At 32.6% G+C, this 18,058-nt stretch overlaps 1 protein-coding gene across 1 annotated transcript; it reads right to left on the bottom strand.

The window, feature by feature from the left end:
- Window positions 1–14,045: 14,045 nt before the first annotated feature.
- LOC122606570 (probable LRR receptor-like serine/threonine-protein kinase At1g74360) lies at window positions 14,046–17,758 on the bottom strand. The gene is made up of 2 exons (XM_043779411.1): window positions 17,594–17,758; window positions 14,046–17,466 (listed from the first exon to the last, which is right to left on the bottom strand). Exons 1-2 carry the CDS (start codon window positions 17,640–17,642, stop codon window positions 14,255–14,257), a joined length of 3,261 nt encoding a protein of 1,086 aa, XP_043635346.1. The 5' UTR covers window positions 17,643–17,758; the 3' UTR covers window positions 14,046–14,254.
- Between the last annotated feature and the right edge of the window lie 300 nt (window positions 17,759–18,058).

Raw genomic sequence — 18,058 nt, 5'->3', positions numbered from 1 at the left:
TCCTTCATTTCTCTGTTTCTTAATGTGGATATAACACCATCTATACGAAGAGATGCATAATCAGCTCTTTCTTGCAATCCATGACGAAATTCTTTATAAGCTTTCGGCAGACCATCCAAGAATTTATCCACTATCTCAGTAGGAGTATACTTAAGATCAAAATAGGCTAACTCAGCAAGAAGATGTTGAAATCTCAAGATAAGATCCTCAACTAGTTCGTTCTTGGTAGCATTAAAGCAATCAAATTGTTTCTTAAGCATCTTAACTCGATTTTGCTTCAATAATGGATCACCTTCACAGTGAGCTTCAATAGCATCGAACAATTGCTTTGAAGTCTTGTACTCCTGTTTAGGAAACAAGTGCACTAATTCTTGAGGAATGCACATCCTAAGAGTAGAAAGAGCCTTAACTTCAATAGCATACAAGGATTTTTCTTCACCTTTTAACTCTCCTACCTTGTAATTAGTTGTAACACCGTTTACAGTAAGAGTTGGCCATTCATATCCTTCAGTGATCATAATCCACATGTTCAAATCTTCCCGTTGAATATAATCTTCAAATCGACCTCTCCACGCCCAGAAGTCAGCCAATGAAACTAACTTCGGTGGAGAATTAGTACGTCCAACAAGATGATCATGATAGACAAGAGAATTCAGGTATTGAGCAACAGCAGTGTTGGTTGACGAGGAAGCCATTTCGTAAATTTCTGCACTGAACGAAGATAGATCTTAAATTCGTTTGAATGAGAGAAACAAAGATAGGATTAACTTCATTTGCAGGAAGGAAACGAAGATAGAATTATCTTCGTTTGAAGGAAAGAAACGAAGATAAAGCAAAATCCGTAAGGTGAGAGTAACGAAGATAACTTGAAATTCGTTGGAAGGAACTTAACGAAAATAAAGCTAAAAACATTGGAAGAACTCGAAACGAAGATGAGGTTAAGTTCGTTTGCTAAATTCGTTTGAGAAAACAAAGTTAGCGACAGTAAGGGTATCGGGAGGTTGATTTTCAGAGAAAAGAATCAAACAAAACGATCTCGAACCTTCGATAAGAAATCGATTGGCTCTGATACCACTTGTGAGTCCCTCGATAGCTATAGATCGCTCTCGAGATCGTCTATGATTATGTCGTGAGTGCGGAATCCTCACGAGATAACTAGTTTGATTAGTAAACTGGTATATCGCTAATTATCAAGTAAATAATCAGCCGTATTATGCTATCTTCGTTTCTATAAGATATAGAACGAACTTAGGTGTCTGGTGTACTTGTATGTCGAACGTATATTTTTTTTTATTTTAGAGTATTCATTCGTATATATATGTTTTGAGTCGAACTGGGCTTGCTGGGCTTTGTTCTTACGAACTTAGCTGCCCAGCCCATGTAACGAAGTTAATCTACGTTTGTACCAAACGAAGTTTATCTTCGTTTGCCTCTAACGAAGATATACCTTATCTTTGTTAGATACAAGACTTAGTTATATTCCTAAGTATTTCATCTTAAGGAATCCTAACACATATTATGTTTGTACTTGTATATTACACAACAAACATCATACATAACACACACATATATAACACCAAAACATGTAATCGATCATTACCAAAACATAAAGTTCATAATCTATCAATTACATATATAGATACGACATAAATTAACATAATGTCTCAATCTAAACGACATATCAAATCTAAGTTGTTGTTGTCACATCAACGTACATCAACAGTTGTCTGGATACATAACATCATGTTGTTGACGGTTTGAGCTACTTCGCAATCTTAGTGTGTCTGGTGAAAGTCTTTGCTTTGAAGTTTGTTGAAGTCTACTCACATTACCCTTAGAGAAACAAGTTATATGTACTGAGATCATACATTAGTAGAGGATTTTAGTTGTTTTTAGTTTTCCTCTCTCGCAGAGGTGTTCAATTGCTTATCAATATCAAATTTAGATTTCAAGAATAATGTAATACGTTCTATTATATACAACTGTTTTATTTAAGAATCACATTACATCGAATTTGAATGTCAATTGGAACATCAAAATCATGTCAAAAAGTGCACTACAGGTGTTTTGACCCGGCCGTGCATCGGGCCTGCACTCTAGTTATTACAAAAATAAATGTCATTTGACTTTCTTTACATTAATCTGAAATAAATAAATAAATTTTTATTATTAAGTAAAATTTTAAAAAAGATATACTATTGATGAAACAAAATCTAACTAATAACAATTAATACCATTGTCTATTCTTATGATAATTATTGAAAATTTATTCAATTTAATTTACTTGAGGAAAATAAAATTGTGATAATTACGTCCATTTATTTATTAAAAAAAGTTTCATTTAAACATATTTGAGAAAAAAGAGATAAAGAAAGTAATAGTTACATAAATTTTTTAAAAACAACTCATTGGGAGTTGGTATATTAGTCATAATTGATACTATGTTCTTTATAATTGAGAGATTATTTATTATTTTTATATTATTATTTTATTATGAGTTATCAATGGCATTAAAAAAAAACTATATATAAAAAAATGACAAGTAAGCAAATATTCTAGATGTTAACAACAAGATAATGCCACATAGAATTTTTTATATCCTTGTAAGTTCCCCGGGTCTTATTCTTCTATTGAAACCGAGATTGACTTAAGGATATGTCGAGGTGCGAAATTCCTCGAGATAACCCACAGTTTTCGTATCTACCTTTGATGATATATATATCACCCTTTTTGCGTAAACCAGCAGGTAAAACTAAATAATAGGCGCATATTTCTTTTACAGCCGCCGGTAGACCATTGCCCACGAACAGTTGTACAGATCTTGGCTTCAGTTTCTTTCTCTTTTTAAGCCCCCGTAAAAAATTACAAATATAAGTTCCACAACCGGTGTCATAAACCCACGAATTACGGTTAGAAAAAGAATATACGAGTAATTCAATTGTGATAATAGTTTGCTTGTTCTTCGCATTCAACTCAGCTAGATATTTAGGACAATTCCTCTTCTAGTGTCCCACTTCATTGCAGTGATAACAAGCCTGGTCTTTAGCCGGATGTTCCTTTTTCGCTGGAGGGGTCTTCCTAGGTTTAGGAACAGTAGCAACTTTGCTTTCCTTTACCATCGTTCTTGCCCTTAGCTTTCAGTTGTTTCCCTTTCTAGCATCGAGCTAAAAGCCGATTGGTGTATGTTTTGCGAAAGATTTGTTGCCTTTTACAAAAGTGATTCAAGTTCAATTATCGGTATTTTTGATAATTAATCCTTAAGAAATATAATTTACCCATGTTAAATTCATTTAACAATTAATTTCACTAAGGCTAGGATCCAATTGACATACCATCATTTCATCAGTTGATATGCTATAAATGACGTACTCAAAAAGGTAATCGACAATAAATAATTGCATTACACGTGCAGTTCCTAGAGTTATGGAACTTACAACAACACTTTAAAGGGGTGTTAAGTGTTTTGTAAACATGTTTTGTCCCATCTTATGCCACGGGTCAAGGATCTCACCTCTTAACTCGCTTTAAGTCACCCAACTAAGAACATGTAAATAGGCTACCACCGGTCTCACAGCGGAGTAGTAATTTACCTTGAAAGATACAATTCGCCTACGGTCTCACGTAGGAGTGAAAAGCACTTGCAAGTGTTCTTAGCAAAGTGGATGGCAAAGACTTAACTTTGAATGGGTAATGCATTTGATGTGAATCACAAGTTTATGTATGAAGACTCATGCAAATCTTCATAACATAATGTTTAATAAAATCATTTGTATAGTCTTAACAACACAAGAGAGCTCGGTAGCTCCATTTGAACGCACAAAGAAGCGCAAGGGCAAAGGTTTGCAATATACGCAATTAAAAACTCACCCTTTTAGAAGGCTAGCGCACTCCGGCTTATAACTCTCTTAGAGTTTGTTCAAATGGGTGAACCGGTATCCTCAAGGTTGTAAGACTCCAATTTATTAAAAAATCTCTATTTTAATAATTCTTAGTCAAGTTTATTTTTTCCAAGAAACAATTTTGTATCACCTTTATACCTCAATAAATACGCAAAATAATAAACTTACTAACTATCAACTAATTAATCATGCAACGAGTTAAGGTAGGCCACCTAAACATAGTCACTATGGTTCATGTAAATGTCTAAGTCGGCTCCTGCTTCAAAGAAGAGGACCACATACACCAAGTTACCTTGATTGCGTAACCCTTTAAACAACTTAATTAACAAGTAATTCACATAAAACATGCTGACTGAAAAATTTCAGCAGCTTCACGAGCTGTTTAGACGTGTTTTTGGTTCGAATCAAGCTTCGACCAGAACTACAAAGTTTTAGCCCTATGAGTCGACTATCTATAGTCCGAAGCACAACTCCTAACTCATTACAGTTTGTCTTTTATAAATGTTTTAGTAAACTGTCGCAAAGCAGAAAAATTACAAAAAATTCACATAGTCACACAATTATCTAACAATTAACCCTAATTATTGGATCATTATGCTTAGCTTTTTATATCTCTATATCTAAGTAATAATCACAAAGAATTTTGCATGAATTCTTTATGATTTTATTTCAAGTTAACAACTTTAAATAAATAAGGTACATAACATGCAATTTATATCTAATAAACATGTCAATCCACATTATCAAAACTTGCTTATAGGGTTTCAATTAACCATTAAAATAAGGTTGAATTAAATAAACAAAACCCTAATTTATTTAATTAATTTTTGAAAATTTTAATTAAAAATAAATAAAGAAAACTAATTTTAATATTTAATAATTAATTACAATTTAACCAACCCTAAACCCACCTTCAAGGTTTGATCTTTGTAACTAATATATCACATATGTGGCTCTAATACCACTGTTAGGATTTATGAACATATACATATAACAATTCACGAGTACGCGGCGGATAAGAACGTATATGCAATCATATTAATCAACAAAGAATGAATCGAACGTGTACCTTTTAGCGTAAGCTTCCAATAAGATAACAATAATAAGATTATTATTAATTAGGGTTTAAAGTAAATCACTCTACGATCGCACACTTGACACTCTTATGTCGTATGCTAGTATCCGAACCCGTTGTGTATAACCCCTAAAAGTCGAAACCTAAAACCCAAAAATTCGAACCCTTTGGGTTCTCCTTTGCTTCGGCCGATCGAACAAGAAGAGGGAGAGAAAAAGAGTGTTTTTTAGTTAGGGTTTTACCTTGTGGAACTTATGAAAAACCTTTAACTATAACTCTCTATAAATAGGTTTCAATTCGCAATTCTAAAAAAAAGGGGTTTATGACTTGGTGACCAAGTTTATAGAGGATTAGGAAACCCTCCTACAAATTTCGGCCCCCCTTTATTATATAACTAGGAAACTCCTAATTTACACTTTAAGCCATCTCTTTTAATTAATAAATACATATTAAACATTTAACATTATTTATTAATAATTTCATGATCATATTAATCAAAATATTACTCTTAATATTTTAGTTAATTATATAGAGTTTACGTGTCATATTGTTGAACCCCGTAGGCTTAAATATTTACCGGACATGCGTTTATTTAACGTGATTACATACTAACATTATAACCTATTTAAAATGATTTCGCGTGAATAGTGAACCTAGCTGGCTGTTGGGTTAGCAGCATGCCTGCCTGCTTGGGTTTTTTTGTTTTTTTTTTCCAATTTTAATGTTTAAGTTAACGTGTTGTGTACATGTTAGCTTAACTTCTTGTGTTTCTTATTTTTCATTTTATTTATTTTAATCTTTAACACTTTAACCATTAAATATATTTAATACTTTTTATTTTTATCATTAAAGTTTTATGTTTAACGAATTATGTGATATAACTTTAGTCTATTTTAATTTTCACAATCAAAGTTTTTAGCTTTTTATTTTTATCTTCCAAGAACATTGCAAGTTTATATTTCATCATCAAAGTTTTATGAATTAACATTAACAGTGTATTGTTTAACAATATGTTTTTAAGTCTAATGGTAACGTTGATATTTTAGAATTAATTAATCGCATTCAAGTCTATGTTTGATTGTTATCCCCGGTCAAAATCCGGGTATAACACTAGTTTAGTTTGTTTCAATTTCTAAGAATTCTCAATCACCTTGGGGAAAGCTTTTAGTTGTTTCTTTTTTTTTTTTTGGGTACATGTCTATAGATATTTATACCCATTGTTTCTTCATTGGTCAATTCATTCACACTAGAACACGACTTGTACTAAAATTTTCATTCCTCTCCATTTTTCTGCATTTTGAATGGAAGATAAAACGGGGAAAAAGATGAATTGACAGAATTATATATGTTCTAATTTGAGAATTCCAATAATATGCAAGTAATTTGATAATTAAAAATAAAAAAGAATTGGGATTTTCAGTAACGAATACTTGATCAGTGATAATATTACTTCATCCAACATTTTTAAAATGTTTTTACAATTTTACAATCTCTGGATTGTATTTCAGATAAAGAAACACCCGAATATCGAAGATTACAAGCAAAAGATATACGCTTATACGTATATCGGAAAAAAACAACTCTCGATAACTTAATGTGCATGTTCAAATCTCCATCAAGTTCTACAAATAATATTTCCTTGGACCATAACTTCTTCTTGAGAGTTTGTAAGTCCTCGTCATCTAAATGGATTTCTCTAGTCTCAAATTTCAAGGTTATCAGTTGTTCCTTATTGGATATGTGAAACTCTCCTGATGTATGGGTAGTAAGGATTGCTTCATTGATCTTAATACTCAAGGTATACTTTCCTTAGTCTGGATACACAGGGAGAAGACTAGTTTTATTGAACTTAATTAGGAGCCCAATTTTTTATGTAGTCTGGTTGTTTTTCTGGGCAATTCCTATTGGCCAAACATCATAAAGTACATATATATATAAACTAAATCAGAACTAACATGGGCTGATGTTTATTGGCCCAACTTTTGACGTATAAAATTATGGCAATATCCATATAACAATACTTTAATTATTTTACGAGTATAAAACTATAAGATGTTTCATATAATTAGTTTTTTCAAGTTTTTGCTTTAATAATTAAGCTTAAATGTCAAGTAGCCGATCATTTCTAGTTTATTATACATATAAACAAAAAATGAATTATAAAACTATAAGAACTTAATTAAATTTAAACTGCTTAATCCTGTGGTTTTTGCTTGTACCGAACAAGATATATATAGTTACGATCATAACGCCAAATTGAAGACACTAGCTGTTGTTACTAATTAAAGAAATTAAACAAAAGGTGTTACCTGTTGTTACTAAAGAAACAAGTTGGAATTCTTCAAGCAAAATATACTAATTATAGACTTTCTTGAACAAACTAGAGGTAAACCAACGATTTACATGTTACAACCAAGAGGCCGGTGTAACCAAGCTTCAATTCATATTAATATGATGTTTAACTATTAAAGCATAACTCATGTCACATGTGTTATATATATATATATATATATATCCATCTGATTACTATTTAATTGTTAATCATAAAGCACAATCACAAACAATCGTATATCAACAACATAAGCAAAAAACTTTCACAGAATTAAAGAAAAAAAGATACTCATATATATTACATGTTCTTACCATAGAAGCAATTAATCGAGGGTATATGTGAAATATATTGAGTTTGAAAATTGCAAGTGCAAATAAAGAGGGCGGGGTGTGTTTTTTTTTATAGAAGTGTGGTGTGAAGTTGTATGTCTTTTATGCTTGAATGAAACGATTTATAAGTGTCCATGATCGAGACGAAAAAGTGTAACAAATTCAATACACTAGTAAAAGTTACATGAAAATATACGTATACGTGCATACATACATATATATATATAAAAGTGAGGTATGAGGTTGTCCCCTATCTAAGCTTGGATGGGTAATCCCTCACATACAAATATTTTACTATTTATTTAAATTTTAAATAAATACATGCCCCCATGATTTTTATGATTATAAAAATCAAATATGAGGGATTCTCCATCTAAGCTTAGATGGGGGACAACCCTATACTCATTTCTCTTATATATATATATATATATATAGGAGCCTTATTTTGAGAACTCATTTTTTTGTAAGAACCTTAAGAACTCTTAAATTATATATTGGATCACATGTTTTTTTTTTCATTCACATATGAAATGTTATAAAAATACATGTTGTAGAAGAAAGTTTTTTTCAAAACCTTATATATACTCATTTGTTAACATGTGAACGAAAACGTGAACATATTCATTGACAAGTTCACAAAAGGCTATTTTGAAGGTTTTTAAAAAAAGTTTCTTTTACAACATACTTTTTTATATCATTTCACATGTGAATGAACAAAAAAAACATGTAAACAAATATATTATTTAAGAGTTCTCATGGTTCTTACAAAAAAAATGGTTCTCAAAATAAGGAAACTCTATATATATATATATATATATAGGGTAGAGATCCAGAGAGAAAGTTCTTAAGGAGAGAAGGGGGAGAAGATTCATCTTTTATTTTTTTAAGCTTGTTTTTTTTTGATTTTTTTTTCACTTTTTTCATTCTTTTTTTAATTTATTCAATCCATAAAAAATTTATAAAAAATAAATAAAAATAAAAAATTTCTGACCCGAGTTAGTGAGTTATACATGTAAGGGTACAGTACGGGTTTCGCCCTTAAGGATATTAATAAGGGGTAGCGAGTAGGAGTGATAGGTCATAAAGGGTGATAGGTCATAATGGGTGACCGGTAATGGGGTGATCTATCTAATGGGCTTCGCTCTTAGCTATTATGGCTCCGCCATAAGCTGACAGGCTTCACCTATAGCTTACGGACAACGCCCTTTGAAAAGAAATATTTTTAAAAAAATTTTAAACTTTTTATATGAAGTTAATTAAAGAGAGAATGAAAAAGGTGAAAAAAAGTTCAAAAAAAAAGTTAAAAAAAAAAATAAAAAACGAACTTTCTCACCCTTCTCTCCTTAAGGTACCTTCTCATTTGATCTCTATCATATATAGGGTGAGGATCCTAGAAGAAGGTGTCTTAAGGAGAGAAGGGAGAGAAGGTCCTATTAGCTAATCAGAACGCGACATGTGGCAAAATAAAAAAAGGCGCGGTGGCGATTTTGTAAATGAATGAAAGTTTTGTGAAGCTTGGTCAGCTTGGGATCTCAGTGGGTTGGGTCAGCTTGGGATGGGTCAGCCTGAGTTGGATCAGCTTGATTTGGGTCAGTTTGGTCAGTCAGCTTGGGTCTGGGTCAGTTTGTCTGGGTCAGCTTGGGATCTTGTCAAGTTTAGGCCAACTTGGGTCAACTCGGGGTTGGGTCAGTTTGGGGTCTGGGTCATCTTTGGTCATGGTTGGGTCAGCTTTTGGCCTGGTTCGGGCCAGTTTGACACAATTTATACATAATCTACACATCTACACAAATGTAGATTATGGGTTCTGGGTTCGGTCAGGTTTGGGTCAGCTTGGGGTCAGGTCAGGTTGGGTCAGCTTGGGGTTGGGTTAGCTTGACACAATTACACATAATGTACACAAATGTAGATTAATCTACACAAATGTAGATTATGGGTTTTGGGTCAGCTTAGGGTCTGGTCAGGTTGGGTCAGTTTGGGGTCTGGTCAGCTTGGGGTTGGGTTAGCTTGACACAATTTACACATAATCTACACAAATGTAGCTTATGGGTTTTGGGTCAGCTTGGGTTCTAGGTTGGGTCAGCTTGGTTCAGGTTTGGGTCAGCTTGGGGTTGGGTTAGCTTGACACAATTTACACACAATCTATACAAATTTAGATTAATCTACACAAATGTAGATTACGGGTTTTGGTCAGCTTGGGGTTCGGTTGGGTCAGCTTGGGATGGGTCAGGTTGGGTTTGGGTCAGCTTGGGCTAGAACCCAGGCTGATCAGATCCCAAGCTGACCCAAAACCAAGCTGATCTAGAACCGAGGCTGATCAAGCTGACCCAACCAAGCTGACAGACCAAGCTGATCATAAACCAAGCTGATAAAAGTTTGATTTATTTACAAAAATGCCACCGCGTTTTTTTTTAAAATCCACATGTCGCGTTGTGATTGGTTCATAAGACCTTCTCTCCCTTCTCTCCTTAAGACACCTTCTTATTTGATCTCTCTCCTCTATATATATATATATATATATATGTGTGTGAAAACATAGCCATACGTGAATAAAAAATTCTTTAATTGTTCATAATGGAAGTACACTCTTAAATTAGAAAAGTTGTCGCAATTGCATAAGTAAAACTAAAGTAAGAATGTATTTGCGTCACAACTACTGATATGAAAATCACATTAGTTACACGTTAAAGCGTATATATTATTTGGAAATTTTATGTTGCTATCCATGTCATTAGGGTTAATATCCATGTCATTAGGATTGTTCATTATTTTTATAAGTTGTTATATTAAAATTTAGATTACATGTAAGTATGTAACATAGACAATCTCTTAATTATTTTAGTCTTAAACATACATCTAATATCTAAACTATGAAGAGAAAAAAAAGTTGTGCGAAAAAGTTAAAGCTTGGGGGTTTTGTGTGTGTTGATTTACGTAAAACAATCCGGCCTCTAGTATCTAGATTAAGAAAAAAAAAAGAGTTTAAAATTTGCAAACATATAAAGCAACAAACAGTATGAATGCTATAGCTTTTTTACTTTGTTTAAACAACTTTGATGTCTAACGTGATAATATTTAAGAAGTATTTGTATATCAATTATATCGATCTTTAATTGATGATGTGTTAAAGTTACACACACGTAAGACATTTTTTATATATAAAGACAAATTTTATATGTGTCATTTTTATGTTTTAAAATATTATATATGTTCAATTAAATTTTTGAATATCAATGTATATCAACAACAAGATTAAACTCATGCGTTACATGACAAATAATTTTTGTCTTAAAAATTCATTTAAACTAAATAATGCACCTTTCAATTTAAAGTATGAGACAATAATATTGTAGCAATAACGTATTTAAATGTAAACTTAATTATTAACAACAATAACATTATAATGAATATATTTTAATATTAATCAATAGATTTGTTCTTTTTAATGATGTCTAAATCACGCAACCATGTAATAACAATGAAATTAAGGAATAAAGTATACATATTATAATTAAACCATTAGCATAAGTTAAATTTTAATGCATAAAACATAAATTGCAAAGGTTATTCTTTAAGAAATGAATACGTTATTGAATTTGAGTAAAATATTTAATTTTTATATAATAATTAAAAAGTAAAATAAAATTTTATAAAATTCAAAGGATGAAAAGAAAAACAGTTTTCATTATAAAATATTTAGTTCAATAATAAAATACTTTGATATTATAATAATATAATTAATACTCTAGATTATAACTTAAATAAATAAGCGACTGAGTATAAAATTTGAAAGTCTTTATTTATTGTATAATTTAAAAATAATAGATTTGACTAAGTATTTTTTTTAATTTATATCCAAAATTATGAAAAAGATAAAAAAAAATGACAAATAAGCTAAAAAGGTACACTTAAAACACTTAAGTCACATTAACCTTAAATTATCTACATTAAATATAAAGAGATTAAATAAAGTAACTATAAATCCATATTAATTAAAAAAAATATTAAATAAATTGAAAGATTTCAAAGAGATAAGTACAAAATTTAATTTAATTACTAATTATCAACATGGCATTAAAAAATATCAAGTATTTTAAAAATTTACAACGAAGCAAAAATCTTAGTTGTAATCGAAACAAATTTGCCACATAGGATTTTTTTCTATCATCTCCTAGATATATAGAAAGAAGTGTATGCCGGTGTAGATCAACATAAAATAAAACTTTTCCTTTTTTGTTAACATAGAAAAACCATATCAAAAATTTATGAAAATTAATAGTTTACTTGCAACCATTTTATTTTATTAATTAACTACGTTATACACAGTTATTGGTCAGAAATCTAAACAGACATTTGTTTAATTTGTTACCTTATTATATACGTATAGTATTATAACTATTAAATTTTATAGCATCAAGTTGAAAAAACTTGTTAGATTTTTATCCTTTAATTAATTAAACTTATAACTCTTTCTTTCATAAATATTAAAACAATTTGTTAAGTTATATTATAAATTTTTCCTAACAAATTGTTTTAATATTTATGAAAGAAAGAGTTCTATAAATGTAGTCTATATTTATTGTGTGACTATCCATTTCCTTAACCTATATCACATTTATGTATATGATTTACTAAAAGCCCTATAAATAATGTCCATTGTATATTGTTAAAGAGATCAATAAAATAGCTCCTCATTTTCTTTTTAAAATGTTCAAAAAGGTTTCGATACAAAACAAGTAGTATGAAACTAGAAAACAACCGAGACCGAGAATTAGCCAATAACAGTCTATCTATATCCTGGGCTTGCAATTTGTTTGGTCTTAGTCCGTTTATAAGCCCAATCCTTAGACCTCTTCGAAATTTGAAAACTGCTATTTGACTTTTCAACACTTTTCCAGTGTATTTTTATTATTTTTTGTTAAACTAAAAACTTTAAGTTCTTAATACCAAACTGGGTTTTTGTTAAAAACTTTCTAATGAGCTTTTTTTAAACTAAAAGTCGCTAAAAATTCAAAAAACACATTGCCAAATATAACCAACTAAATGTGTTATAAAAACTCTGTTTGTAGAGTTAAATTTTATATCATTAGTTTTATTTAAGGTTTTTCGATTGAGTAAATTTTTATTTTTATTCTAGATATGTGTTGAACTCGGGAATTAGTCATGCTCAAAAATCGGGTTTTGTCCAAACTTAATCCGACCTGAACTCGAACCGGTTATTGGTCAATGGAACCAAAACTGAGTTTAACCATACCCAAATTGGTTGCTAACCAGTTTCTGGTCAAGGTGGACCGGGTTTTTACCAGGTTTTTCTTTCCTTCTTTTTGAATGCCAGTCTACCCGGTCTAAAAACACTTTCCGAACCTGGTTCAAACTGTCAGGTTTCCCAAAATCCTAACTAGATTTGGTCAAACCCGGGTAAGAAACCGGTTTTCCGAAGACAATTTCTTTCCACCTCCATCTATTAGGAATGAATAGGTACGGAATAGAGACACATTAAATTGACAAGATCATGAACCCATATAGCCTGAGCTAAGGGGTAGCACACTAGCAGTCCCTTTATCCATCTAATAATATTATGTTTTCAAATAGCTTGGGCTAAGATAGTCGCGCCCTTTTATCCTTGGAGCAGAGTGGTTTCGCTAACTTAGTCACTGACTATAAAAATCAGCAAAATCATGGTGGTGATCTATAACGAAATCGTAGTCATGTACTGATCAAGGACTTGTGCCTAATGACCATGTTCAATATTTACATTTATCAAAGGTGTTTGATAAAAAGTTGTAGTAGTTTTGAAAGTTCCGAAATACCATCTATACATTTGATTAGTTGGAAACCTCTTGCTTTTAGAAACAAAAGTCAAAAGTTCGATTCTCATTCCTTGCAAAATGTCGGAGATCCTCTATAAAAGTAGTCTTTTTACATCTCACCTCCTCATACCTCATGGAAGACAAGATTGGGAAACTGTTGATTCGATCAATATACCATACAGGCTTAGTAATTTTGATCTTTGTAATATCAAAATTCTATAAGTGGTAATATAGAAGACAAAATTTACAAATAAAACTTTCATTATATGGTCCTTGATGATCAAAGGAAGCAATTTCAATTGAAACTCTGTTACAGATATAACAGAATATGATCAAATATGTACAAATGAATCTGAACTAATACTCTCATAGTCAAGCAACAGCTAACAAACCAAAAATTTCTCGCTCGATTGAAAGTTAAGAAACAAGTTATGATCATATCTTTAAATAGCCAGGCGGGTAAAATTTTAAGACAAAAAAAGTCCACTTCTGTGTATATCAAATGTATATTCACTAAAAATAAAATATGACATGTAGACCACACATGAATTGCATAGAATTTGATTATGTACTGATACTAGCCAGGGATTACTAAGAAGTATATATGCTAAACTTTTCGTACCTTTATTTTTTTTACCATGTTCTTCATATCTTATTAGCGATCAAAATCATTATGAAATTACATGTAAATCTATATATACAGGGGAAAAAATAAATGAAGACATCAAATGCCTATAGATCTACGCATATGACATGATGCCAATGTAACCTAATTATTATGTATGTATGTAGAACATGAATATAGATTTACATTATGATGAGGGTATAAATGACCCATTGTTAGAATCTGTACGATCTGCTCTAATCCGGACGAGCATGTCTGACACCTCCTTCATATTGGGCCGTAACTGAGGTGCTTCTGCTGTGCATCTTATCCCAACACGAAGTAATTCACACATTTCAACTGCACCTTCTGCGACTCCTGATACCAAGACCGATACAGGGATCATGGATTGATTGAATCCATGCTGTGCATCTCCTGACACTCGTTTATACCATTCCATTAGACTCTCGTCCCCACCATCAACTGCTCGCCTCCCTGTTGCTAGTTCCATAAGTAAAACTCCATAACTATAAACGTCACCCTTTGTAGTTGCTTGCCATGTTTGTCCATACTCGGGTGCTACATATCCAACAGTTCCTGCCACCATTGTGCTGACGTGGCTGTCCCCAACATCTACAATCCGGGCCAGCCCAAAATCAGTAACACGGGCTTTTCCATTTTTGTCTAACAACACATTACTAGCTTTAACATCTCTATGAACAATGGCTGGATAGCACTCATGGTGTAAGAAAACCAAAGCATGGGCCACGTCGATAGCCACATCAATTCGTTGCCTCCATTTGAATCTTATTCTATCAGGAATTAGATCATCCAAATTACCACCATCCATGTACTCATACACCAAAAGTTTTTCTGACCCATATAAGCACCACCCGTAAAGTGTCACCAGGTTCGGGTGAGGCCACCCAAAACCATTTCTACTGAGTACCTCCATTTCAGCCCGAAACTCACGTTCACCCTCCATTCCTTCTCTTAGCTTTTTCTTTATTGCAACTTCTCTTCCATCTGGTAACAAACCTCGGTAGACCGTACCAAATCCGCCCCTCCCAATTATTCTATCATTAGAAAAGTTCCCTGTAGCCTTTAAGATGTCTGCGTGTGTGAATGCGGTTTTGTCTAAACGTATTACCTTAACCTTGTCTGACAACCATGGTGATGAAACACTGGAACTTGACGTAAATTCATTTCCATGCTTCAAATCTTGTGTCAGATATCCAGGCTGATCAACCGGGACCTTTATCACAAGACACACTAGTATAGTCATGACTCCACACACAGTGAAAGCTAGCAGTAGAAACACGAACACCAAAATCGCGCCCCATTTTTTAGGCTTTGATCTCCCACCACCGTCTACAGACGAAGTGTTTGTTGAATTACTTATAAAAGGAGGAAGAGTTAAGAACGGGTCTCCAAGAAATGAAGATTTCTCAAAAGTAGCCAACTGACCGGTTAATGGAATCATACCGGATATAAAATGATTGTATGAGACATTAAACTTGCTCAACTCACTCAAGTTATTCAAGTTGGGAGGAAACTTACCCGAAAAATTATTGTATGACAAATCTAGATTTCTCAAACACTTAAGAAACCCAATCTGCATTGGAATTGGTCCAGATAATTTATTACGAGTAATATTCAACACAACGAGTGGCATTTGTGCAATCTCAGCAGGAAGAGTACCTGAAAATTGATTTTCTCCCAAATGTAGCATACTGAAATTATCCATTTTGCCAATTTCTGGTGGTATCTGGCCTGATAACCGGTTTCCACTGAGTTGACAATAGCCTGATACTTGGAGTGTCCGAATGTCTGATCCTGGAAGACAAACTTGGAAAACTCCGTTTCCTTTAAGTATCGTGTCCCATAAAATTCTGCATTTTTTCCTGTTAAGAAGTGTGTACACGAAACTAAATGGTGGATAATCCGCCGGTATCCATCTTCTCATTGCAGAGCACTCTCCTGAGCCTGCAACAGGATTGTTTTCTCTGTTATATAAGAAAGTTGTTCTTGCATTATTCCCTATTTTAGCCAACTCTGGTGAAATAGGACCCGAAAGTTGATTTTTTGCAAGATTTAACCACAACAAGCTGCTGCAGTTTCCTAGCTCGGGTGGTATTTGGCCCATTAATGAATTGTCAGCCAACATCAGCCATAACAAAGATGTCAACTGTCCCAAGCTAGATGGGATTGACCCGTTTAAGGCATTCTTTGAAAGATCTAGCGCTTGAAGTTTTTTCAAATTTCCAAATTCAGAAGGTATCTTCCCGGAGAATTGATTCCCAGCAAGAATCAAGTATGTCAAACTTCCCATATGAGATATCTCAGATGGTAATGCACCTGAAAGATTGTTGAAACTTAAGTCTAACCGCGAAATGTTCTGCAATTTGAGTATTCCCGACGAATATAAACCCCCAGTGTACCCATTCGCGTGTAGTAGAAGATATTTCACTTGAGTTAACTGCCCGAATATCTCTTGTATATCTCCTCCAAATTTATTTCTACTAAGGTCCAAGTAGTTTAACCTCTCCAACCCTAGTAAAGACTCGGGTATTTCTCTTGAAACAGAGTTGTTACCCAATAAAAGTTGCTCGAGTTTTGTGACTGATCCGAATTCTGTTGGGATTTTTCCTGTGAATCCGTTGCCAGAAAGGTCTAAAATCGTCAAGTTTTTACACTTTGATATCTCCTTAGGAATTCCACCAGCAAGTTTGTTCTCAGAGAGATCAAGTACCTCTAAACTGCAATTTTCGTGGAAAATACTTCCCAGAAGATCATCATTTAGACGATTTTCTGACACAGAAAATTCCTTAAACCTAGTGAAGTCAAACCATAAGTTTCCTGTCAACAAATTCGAACTCAAATCAACATACTCCAACTTTCTACACCCACTCATTGAGTCCATAATACCCCCAATGAAATTATTTGATGAAAGGTTAGCAACTACCAAATCGTTGCAAACCGTTGGGAAACTCATTTTAACATGGCCCGAAAGCCTGTTAACGGATAAGTCAAGAACTTCGAGCTTATTCAGCCCGGTCAAATTTAGCTCACCATCCATAATATTGTGTGACAAATTCAAAACTTTCAAGTTTTGGGACCTGCCCAAATCAGGTGGAATCGGGCCATCAATAGTATTCTTCGATAAGTCTAGGTGAGTTAGCTCGGTCAAGGCTGAGAAGTTGTTAAACAATCCACCAGCGATATCGTTGTCTGAAAGACTGATTTGGGTGACCCGGTTGCCAAAACATGTAATTCCTCGCCATGTACAAGGAGTTGAGTCTTGTTGGTTCCATGTGTTATATACACCTTGATTCACTTTGTTTTTTTGTTCAAGAAATAACCTTAGATTAATTAGTACTTCTTTGTCTGAATCCAATGAGTCTCCAAATGCATCCTTTCCTACAATAAAAAAAAAACCAAATTACTATATTATTATCATAAGTTTTGCATTAAATACAGAATCTACCTTGAATAACTAACTTTTTTGTATAATATAAGTTATATTATAAGTTTCATAAAAGTTTACCTGTGAATAAAAGCATGAATATGATTAATGCAATCTGGTCTGGTGACATGGTTTCTATGACATGCTATGTTTCTTCTACTTTTCTTTAATGTATGAGGATAATCAGAAATGGAATTAAAAAATGAATTTGAATAAAAAATTTAAAGGTGATCAGAGAAGAGATGAATATGAGAAGATTATTATATATGTATTATATGAATATGAATGTTTGAATATCAATGTTTGAATGTTATATGAATATTGAATGGAAAACAAAGAAAGTGGACCAAAACTTAACATATGGAACATATGCAACTATGCAAGTAAGCCTCACTTTGTTTACTCTACACTATTTTTCTAACATTCAATTGCCATAAATTAAATATTAAATTTATTAGTTGGTACTTTTGGAAAGAAAAACAAGGACAGGGGCCCATTTTTCATTGTATGTACCTTATATATTATTTTCATAGTTATAGTTATATG

This window comes from Erigeron canadensis, chromosome 7 (genome assembly GCF_010389155.1).
Source record: "Erigeron canadensis isolate Cc75 chromosome 7, C_canadensis_v1, whole genome shotgun sequence".
NCBI classification, from domain to species: Eukaryota; Viridiplantae; Streptophyta; class Magnoliopsida; order Asterales; family Asteraceae; genus Erigeron; species Erigeron canadensis.
This window is presented reverse-complemented; position numbering and strand designations above follow the sequence as displayed.

Coding starts and splice junctions, on each gene's coding strand:
- LOC122606570 (XM_043779411.1), bottom strand. CDS start 17,642: ATGTCACCAGACCAGATTGCATTAATCATATTCATGCTTTTATTCACA. Junction 17,467..17,593: donor ATTCATGCTTTTATTCACAG/GTAAACTTTTAT, acceptor TTTTTATTGTAG/GAAAGGATGCATTTGGAGAC.